Source organism: Cynara cardunculus, unplaced genomic scaffold (assembly GCF_001531365.2).
Source record: "Cynara cardunculus var. scolymus isolate 2C unplaced genomic scaffold, CcrdV1 Un_Scaffold_4947, whole genome shotgun sequence".
NCBI lineage: Eukaryota > Viridiplantae > Streptophyta > Magnoliopsida > Asterales > Asteraceae > Cynara > Cynara cardunculus.
Window position 1 is genome coordinate 14,853 of NW_020202157.1, and position 10,289 is coordinate 25,141.

The 10,289-nt window shown below is 31.1% G+C and overlaps 1 protein-coding gene across 1 annotated transcript in view; it reads right to left on the reverse strand.

The window, feature by feature from the left end:
- The window catches only part of LOC112504230 (1-aminocyclopropane-1-carboxylate oxidase homolog 1-like), a 7,130-nt gene extending 4,141 nt beyond the window's left edge, over nucleotides 1-2,989 (reverse strand). The window contains exon 1 of the mRNA XM_025108165.1: nucleotides 2,420-2,989. Coding sequence (XP_024963933.1) covers nucleotides 2,420-2,982 — 563 coding nt within the window. The 5' untranslated portion in view covers nucleotides 2,983-2,989. The remainder of the gene's footprint in view (nucleotides 1-2,419) is intronic.
- Nucleotides 2,990-10,289: the final 7,300 nt, after the last annotated feature.

The window sequence follows — 10,289 nt, forward strand, 5'->3', positions numbered from 1 at the left end:
CTTTCTCAAAATCACATAAAGTCATATTATAACATCGACTGAAATAAATAATAAAATGAAATATTAAAAACACGATGTATCTCGCTGCATTGCGCGAGTACGCTTCTAGTAATTTTAATATATGTACATATTATAAAATTATAAAAAATTCAAATATGATTTATTAATTTTCACTTTTTTATATTAATTTTAATTTGTTATTTTATATTTTTGTTTAACATTTGAAAAACAATTAAAACATAAACATAATTTTAAAAACAATTAAAACATAAACATAATTTTACACTACAACTAAAAAAGTGCCAAAATTACAAATATATTAATTTTTATAACAAGTTACACTAAATAACAAATAGTAAATATAGATCACTCATAATCTCGATTAGACCAAAAACGTTTAAGTAAGTAGGAGCATTGTTGATAATGAACTTCATTTGAGCATCGTCTCATTCTCATGCGGTGACATCTCTCTCTCTCTCTCTCTCTCTCTCTCTCTATATATATATATATATATATATAAGTATATGAAAAATAATCTATATAATAATATAATGAGATAATTAAAAAACTTACACAAAAATTTACGACAAACGAAAAATAAAACAAATTAAACTTTTATTTTATATTTTCTTCATCAATTTTAACTTAAATATTTTATAGATTTTTTAAATAAAAATAAAATGATTAAGAAATAATAAAAATAATAATAGGAAAAAATAAAGTGTGGAAGGATCTGGGTTTTAATAAAAATCTGTGATCGGACAAAAATTTACCAGTTAAAATTCTTGCAAAAATCAAAAAAAAAAAACTTAAACAACCTCCTTTTATAGATGCTCTTGCTCTATTTCATTTTTTTTTTAAATCTAAAAAAACAGTAGACTTTAGTATTTGGAATGATTAATTATTTACACAATTTTTTAGAATAAATAAATCTTTGGATATTCCAAAACTTGTTAAATAATTTTTTGGACTTTCTAAAACTTGTTAGATACATCCTTATGACATGTAAAACTGGTTAACGTGATAAAATAATTAAAAAATTCTGGGAAAAAAAAAGTCAATGGCCTTTCATATTTTGAACGATTAAGTTCCTAAACATTTTTAAACCAAAAAAAGTATTTACATCTATAAAATGAAACAAAAGTACTTACATTTACAAAAAGATATTTGTATTTAAAAAAGATTATTGATAAAAAAATTAATTAAAAATAAAAAAAATATTATGTCAGTAATTTTCTAAAAAAAAGGATTTAGAAAAAGATTATTGATTAAATTTATTTTAATTAAACTTAAAATATATTCCGTATATGATTTCGCAGATTAAAAAAATATTACTAATGAAATTTATTTTAATTAAAATTAAAATATATTTCGTTGGTGATTTTCCAAATTATAAAAATAGAAATTAATTTGATTAAATTATTGACGGATTAATGATAAAATTTAACTAAATACATAATTAATTAAAATTTGTCGCTAAGTCGTCGGTGAAATAATATCACCGACAAGATTCAAGCACAATCTTTCACACTTATTAACATGTTACTACTGTGTTAGAATGCCTGATGAAATCACCGACAAGATTCAAGCACGATCTTTCACACTTATTAACATGTTACTGTGCTAGAGAGTCTGATGATGGTCAAGTTTGTCATCAATTACATATAAGTAATTCATGCATATATATCAATGAACACTAGCGGCGAATTCTAATTAATTATGTATTTAGTTAAGTTTCACCGTTAATCTGTCAATAATTTAATCAAATTATTTTCTATTTTTTTAATTTAGAAAATCACTAACAGAATACATTTTATTGTGAATTAAAATAAATTTCATCAATAATTTTTTTTAAATCTTTTTTATTTTTTTAATTTGAATTTTTTTAATTAAATAAATTTATTTTTCTTTTTTAAATTCTTTTTTATTTTGAAAAATCCTTAATTAGTATATTTTATTATTAATTAAAATAAACTTTATCCATAATTTTTTTTAAATATATATATATATATATATTTTTTATATTTGTTTCATTTTATAGATTTAAGTATTTTTTTGTTCAAAATATGTTTAGGGACTTAATCGTTCAGAATATGAAAGTCAATTGACTCATTTTTCAGACTTTTTTTATTATTTTTTTCATATTAACTAGTTGTATAGGTCATAATGATGTATCTAACAGGTTTTAGAAAGTTTAACGAGTTATTTAACATGTTTTTGAATGTCCAATAACTTATTTGTTCCAAAAAATTATTCAAAGACTTAATTATTCCAAAACTAAAATCTATTGGTAAAAAAAAACATAAAAAATTTGATGATAATATTGACGATAATCATAATTTATTAATATTTTATGAAATAAATATATGCTAATGAAGTTAGTTTATTAACTTTAACGTGAAGTAGTTAGAAGTGAAACCTGCAGGAGGGCGGTAACTCATGTGGCTGAGGAGGGTTAGGAGCCATGGTGCAGTACAAAGAGTCTCGCCAGTTAGTCACMGGTGCAACGTACAAGTCGAAGTTGCTGTTGTAAATCACCCTACTCTTCCCACTCATATCTCTGGTGTACCACTGTTTCTTCACCTCACTCTCTTGCTCATGAAACCTTATCACCCCTTTTATCATTTCCTCCAACATACTAATCGGGATTCCATGATTCACCATCTGGAAGAATCCCCAGCTCTCCAATGCATCTTTCACTTTCTCGATCACCTCCTTTCTACGCTCTGGATCTTCATTGATTCCGGCCAGGTCGATGGTCGGAAGAATTAGCTCTGAACGAGACGGTTGATCATCGGAGTTGAGGTTTTCAGGTGAAGGTAGGATGAAGATTTGAGGGACCTCCGTGATTCCGGCATCAACAAGTCCTTTGACGCCGGCTTTGGTTTCGTCGAACGCCGTGAGCTCAGCTTTCCGGTCATAGTCCGGTTGAAATCCAGAGGTGCTAACGGGAACCATTTTCTTCTTTGGCGGCTGTTCCATAATACCAAAGTGTGAGGAATCCCCCCGCTCATGTATATACATATACTCTACACCTTAATTAATGACCATTTAATTTGTCGTTGGTCACCAAAAACACACGTCATCAGTTGTTTCTTGATATTATTTTATGAGTCCTATTATTTATAAATTGCTTTGATAATTATAATTTAACTAGAAGACTATTCATGCAATGTAGCGAGACATATCTTGATTTTAATATTTTATTTTATTTTTTTTCTCTGTTGATGTTATAAATACGATTTTATGTGTTTTTAAGAAAGCAATAATGATTTTATTTTTGAATAAAATATAAATTTAAAGATATCATAAAAATTTAGAAAAAAATATATCAAATCAACTATTTAAAAGTTCTATTTTTTATTTAATTTATTTTTTATTATAATTTAATTTAAGTTTAATAACGAAATAATTTATTTTTGGTTTAATAATATAACATTTTTATAACGATAATAATTAAATATTCTGTTAGAGCTCAATGATTATCCTAATTTTATTTTAGATTTTTTATATTTAAAATAAGATGTTTATCCTGTATTTGATTATGTTTATCTGCAGTTAGTTACACGAACTCACATATAGAGCTTTAATAAGTTGTACTTACGCATAATTTAATTGTAATCTTGATTTTTAAGTAATATGCATTATTAAACAATATTTTATACATAAAAAAGTGGTTTTTTTAAGAGTTTTGTCAAATGTTTTATAATATAGTATAGATTAATTTATATAAAAATTAATGAGTTTCGTTAAAAACAAGGTAAATCTTGAAGGATGTGGAAAGAAATCAAAGTCATTATCATTGAAATTATCTTGGAGAACTCAAAATCAAATTTCCATCTATAGAAATCAACTATTTTCTTCTAATCCACTATACCACAATGATTAAAAAAAAGTATCTCCATGTCGTTTTTGCTTTCTTCAATACTTGAAATGACAAGTTGGAAAGAAGACTTGCAATGGAATGATAATTCAACTGATAAAAATAAAGAACCGAATTTTTGAACCGACATGGTATGATCTAAATATTCATTACCTTATATGTTCCATTTCTAAATATTCAAGTGATAAATATAAAGAAATACAATTTTCAACATACATGGTATTAACTAAATATATTGTATCTTTGTCTCATTTCTTCATTTTCAGGTGTTCAGTTTTCGTCAAGATTTAATAGATTGCGTTCACCACGTGGGAAATTCACTTGGTTATGTTATTGTTACTAAATGATTCAAAACCTCTACAATTGTATTTCAATGTGACCGTGGTGGTACATATAAAAGTAAAAAAAAAATCTCCATCAAACATACGGGAATCAAAAAAATGAATTGTCCATTCGAACTAGATGGGAAACGCTTGGCAAAGGAAGATTCTTGGACACTAAGGGTGATATGTGAATTACATAATCATGAACCTGTGTTAAATATGGAAGGTCATCCATATCCACGACGATTGACAGATAATGAAGCTCGATTGGTGGAAGATTTATCAAGAAAAATCGTGAAGCCACGAGATATTTTATTAATACTCAAGCAAGACCCAAAAAACGTGTCTACTATCTCAACGGTATACAATGCACACAGTAAATTTCGGATGTTAGAGAAAGCGGGTAAAACACAAATGCAGGTTGTTATGTCATTTTTTACATAACGAATATTATGTTTATGTAAATCGTATAAATCATTCAACTAACGAGTTGGAAGAATTATTTTTTGCTCATCCAAAATCATTGGAGATATGACATGCATTTCCATGTGTGGTGTTGATAGATGCAACATATCAAATGAACAGGTATGCAATGCATCTCTTTGACTTGTAAATTTTGTTAAATTTAATTTTTATCATTATTATTAATATTATTACACAAACAGATATGCATTGCCTCTTCTTGAGATTGTTGGTGTAACTCCAACAAATATGACATTTTGCATAGCGTTTGTGCTTATGCATAAAGAAAACGAGTCCAACTATACATGGACTTTAAGTTGTTTGAAATCGTTAATGGGCGAATGTATTCTTCCACGTATTATCGTGACAGATAGAGATTTAGCTCTAATGAAAGCAAGCAATATTGTATTCCCGGATGCCAAAAAAGCTACTTTGTACATGACACATCTATAATAATATTTTGAAGAATGGTAAAACATCAAAACGATCAAAAAATACTTGGAATTCTTCCAACAAAGCATGGACTACATTAGTTGCATCTCAGACAGAAGACACATATATACTCAATTTGGCACAAGTTGAAGCAACATTACTCGATTATCCAGGTATTTTTATTTACGTATATTTATAATTGAAAATATTGATATGTTTATAAATCACGTAATGAAATTGAAATAAGTTTCTATTTCCATCCGTACATGAATCTGTTTCCATATATGTTTCATCCTTATATTATGCATTTGCAAGATGTAGCACCAGATGGAAATTGTGGTTTTCGAGCGATAGCTGCATGTCTTAACCTTCATGAAAATGAATGGCCATCTATACGATATAATTTAATGAAGGAGTTAGACATATACAAGACATAATATGTTGAGTTGTATGGCATTGAACAATGGTATCAGACTTACAACTCCTTTAACTTCTTTGAGCTGGGTAGATTTGCACTCACTGAGCATTGAATGGATATGCCTGAAACGGGTGTGTTGGTTGCTTCACGGTATAGTGACGAAATTCAGCAAAATCAACGAGGGAAACTTTTAGCACGGATCAACGAAGGAATCTTTCAGCGGACGGAATTTTCCTCGCTAATTTGTCACTAATTTTTATTAATTTAAAAATAAATAATCTATACGTACATAATTCCTGTATTTATTTATTATACAAAACTTGGCCATGAAATAACAAACCAAAACTGTGAACAAGTTAAAACTAACTAATTCATACAATTTAAAATATCCAATTCATACAAAAATATCAAATTCATACAATTTAATGTTCAAATTCATACAATCTAACTACCGGAAGGTGGGAGAGGGGGAAAACGTATCTTGAATGCCGCATAAATGCAGAAAAATGGTCTGATAAGGCGACCTGTTTGGCTAACACAGCAGCGTGTCTGGTCTATTTGGCCTCCAAATTTTCCCTACTCTTTCGTTCGGCCTCCATCTCGGCTTGATGGCGTTCCTCCCGTAGCCGCGTCTCCTCCTCTACCCTTGTCAACTTCTCTCTCAACTCCGCTACCTGTAAATATTCAACATTCGACAAAATCAGTAATTTTTTTGTAATGAAAGTAATGAAAAAGTATATAATAATATAACCAACATACCTCCATAGTTGAATCGTATGATCTCCTGGTGCTACTGTTATATCTACCTGTCATAGCATAAGAGGAATCGCGGGAGGTCCCGAAACCAAATATGCGACCCTTCCTCCGTCCTCAGACACTCTGTTCCCAACGAGATGCCTCATCAAGGGGAGGGGTGTCAGTACTACACTGTGACTCACCCCTAAGTGATTGAAATCGCTCATGTGGTTCACCAAAACAAAAACAAATAAGGTTATATATGTAGAAATTTCAGCAGCATAACGGTTGTAAATCAAACATATCTAATCCATGTTTTTAACAATTAAAGCATTTTAAATACCAATGGTAGTCGCATTCTCAACCTATCTACTTAGTCTAACATCTGCCCAACAATGGTAGCCCAAACTAATAGCTACACTATGTTTATTAAAATATATTTTACCTTAACCCTACCAAACGTATCGATAAACCTAAGTAATGGTTTTAGAAAACTTACATGATACTTAGTAGCTTTGGGGTAACAGAACTGAGGAGGATCGGGCCGGATGAACCTTGATTGAATTCTTGGTTCGTGTAGTGAGTTCGCTCAAACACCTCAGTAATAGTCGGCTCACGACCCAGTACCTGTGCCTATATTAGACAATTAGGTTAAGTTGTTAGTAAACATAGAGAACAAACTATATATTGAAAAAATATAATATACTCACCATCATGTCACGATGTTGTGCAGTACTGATCGATCCCTTGGTGTGCCTGGACGACACCCTCTCAAATTGTGTGTTTTGATTGATGCTATAGATCCTGGATTTTCTTTTCTAAGGCTCGATATCCTAAACCTGTTAAAAACAGAACACATATAGAAGGAGGTACAAAACACATGGAAGTTCATAAAGCTCACAATAGAGATGCATACATGGTAAATCATCTGAATCCAAAACCTCTCTGGGATCCATACAGGACGGTGTAATCTAATACGTGAGAAGTCCTCACCGTCCCATTGTTGAGCACCGGGATAAGCCTATGCCACGGTCCAGTCACGTGCATCGCTCATCCAATTTGAGTACTTGTTGTGCATGACTTTGGTCAATAAATCATGAACCATGTCATCCAGCTCTGGTTCCAACTAGAACTTAGCCTACATACACAATATTTGTATCAATGTAAAAACAATAACCTTATATGTATAATTACATTAAAATAGTACACCAACCCGAGAGCTTTAAGTGAGTTAAAACCGGAAGGAAGGGACAAAGGTCAGTTCTATAAGGCAAACGTTTGCCATTGAAGGGTACTTATAGAAGGAAATAGTGAAAGTCTCATTTTGACACTAACGAGATACCTACTTTCTAATGATTCTCTCAGTCTAGAATATCAAGTTGCTGGCTTCTTGAGGGACTTCCTTCCATCTATGCAACGGACCAGCAAAAGAAGACCTAATATAGTCGTCATCTCCCGGCTAACATGGACATCTTTAAACCTGCACAATTAAAAATATATATACAACATAAAAAATACTTTTATCATTTCATTATGTAATACAAAGTCTTACACTACATCTACTTACCCGTTGCCTAATAAAGAAAGATATGGTCACTGGCTCAGATGACTAGGTGTTGACATCTCATGGTTGGGGCCTTTCCCCGACCCTGAACTAGTCGAAGCTGGGGACTACACCTCTTGTTTATCTCTATCCTGGAGGCCGGTCTCCGTGAACTCTACAATGTCATCCGCGCATGGGTCACCATGCCTGCCAACAGAGTTATTGTCCCTACCAGACATGGGGTTGGCTCTACTACCATGACGGCTTGTATCGTACTCTCGGTGTGACATCTCCTAAAAAAGCATTAAATTCTATCATGAAAAAAGATAATGAAGTTGGAGGTCTTTTGAACAGTTGAGAATGAAAAAAAACAATAAACTAATTGTAATGGTATGACTACTTAAAAGTCAAATCGTCTGTGTGAATGAAGTTGGAGGTCTTTTGAACAAGTTGAGAAGACTACATGTAAAGTTGTGACTACTAGAAAGTCAAACTGTAGGTTTAAAGGAGTTTTGGATGACTTTAAAACTCTAAGTGTAACAGTTTGACTACTTGAAAGTCAAACCATAAGTTTGAATGAAGTTAGAGGTCTTTTGAACGAGTTAAGAAGGCTACATGTAAAGTTTTGACTATTAGAAAGTCAAACCGTATTTTAGAGGAGTTTTGATTGACTTTAAAACTCTTAGTGTAACAGTTTGACTACTTGAAAGTCTAACCATAGGTGTGAATAAGTTGGAGGTCTTTTGAATGAGTTGAAAAGCCTATATGTAAGGTTTTGACTACTAGAAAGTCAAACTATAGGCTTAGAGGAGTTTTGAATGATCTTAAAACTCTAAGTGTAACGGTTTGACTACTTGAAAGTCAAACCGTAAGTGTGAATGAAGTTGGAGGTCTTTTGAACAAGTTGAGAAGCCTACATGTAAAGTTTTGACTACTAGAAAGTAATACCGTAGGTTTTAGGAGATTTGGATGACTTTACAACTCTAAGTGTAACGGTTTGACTACTTGAAAGTCAAACCATAGATGTGAATGAATTTAGAGGTCTTTTGAACGAGTTGAGAATCCTACATGTAAGTTTTGACTAGGAAAAAGTCAAACCATAGGTTTAGAGGAGTTTTGGATGACTTTAAAACTCTAAGTGTAACGGTTTGACTACTTGAAAGTCAAACATAGGTCTAAATGAAGTTGGTGGTCTTTTGAACAAGTTGAGAAGCCTATATGTAACGTTTTGACTACTAAAAAGTCAAACCGTTGGTTTAGAGGAGTTTTGGATAACTTTAAAACTTTAAGTGTAACGGTTTGACTACTTGAAAGTCAAATTGTAGAATTGTAGGTGTGAATAAAATTTGAGGTATTTTGAACGAATTGAAAAGCCTATGTGTAATGGTTTGACTATTAGAAACTCAAAATGTAGATTTAGAAAAAATTGTAAATGAGTTTAAAACACAAACCTATGTTTTTTAAAATTTTGGCAGCATAACAGCAATAAAATGAATATTTCCAAACAATCAAGCCTAATGTTGCCATCAAGTGGCAACCCAATTACAAATTAATAGCATCAAGCATAATGTTTTCCTAACAATTGGCAACCCAACTAATTAATAACACAAGTTATGAATTAGATAATAAACTATTGCATCATATATGAATTAGATAACATGATGTGATAAACATAATCAGAAAGCAATATATAGACTATTTGGTCTTAAATTCCAAATCCAAACCAAAACTTGATTCAAATCCCAAATCAAAACTTAATTCCAATTAACAAAATCTTTTTAACATTATGTAAAACATAATCATTTCAAGACCATTTAGTCTTAAATTCCAAATCAAACTTGATTCTAGTTAACAAAATAGTTTTATTTTACCTTTAAAATCTCAAATCCTAACTTATCTTTAAAATCCCAAATCACAATCACATTTCATAAAAATAACCATAATGTTTGCCCAATAATTGGCAACCCAAACTAACAATGATTTAAAACTAACATTTATATACTAAAATTTATAAAACTAACAACTCAAAATAACCTTTGAGATTTATAAAAAATATAAAAGACGTACAAATTTTAGCGTTAGAGGTTGGGGATGAAATCAGTTGGAGCAAGGTGGGAGGTGGTGGTGATGGTCGTCGGTGAACTGCAGGTGGGTGGTGGTGGGGAAAGTTAGCAGCTAGAATGTGATGGTCGACAGCTGGTGGTGGTCAATGGCAGCAAGAGAAGGTTGGCGGCACCAGGTGATAGTCGGCAAGGTCAGTAGCAGATGTTGGTCGGCGAGCGGAAAGGGTGGCCGTCGGCTTCTAGTCGACGAGTCATGTTAGATCTAAGATAATCGGAAGCTAGAAACAACATGGAAGTTGTTACCAATTTAGGGGTTTTATTTCAAAAGACAGCGACAGATTTTTGAGGGAAATTTCTGTTGTTGAATGTTTTTTAAATTTTTATTTAATTAAATTATTTTTGATAAATATAATTAATAATTTAATTAGTT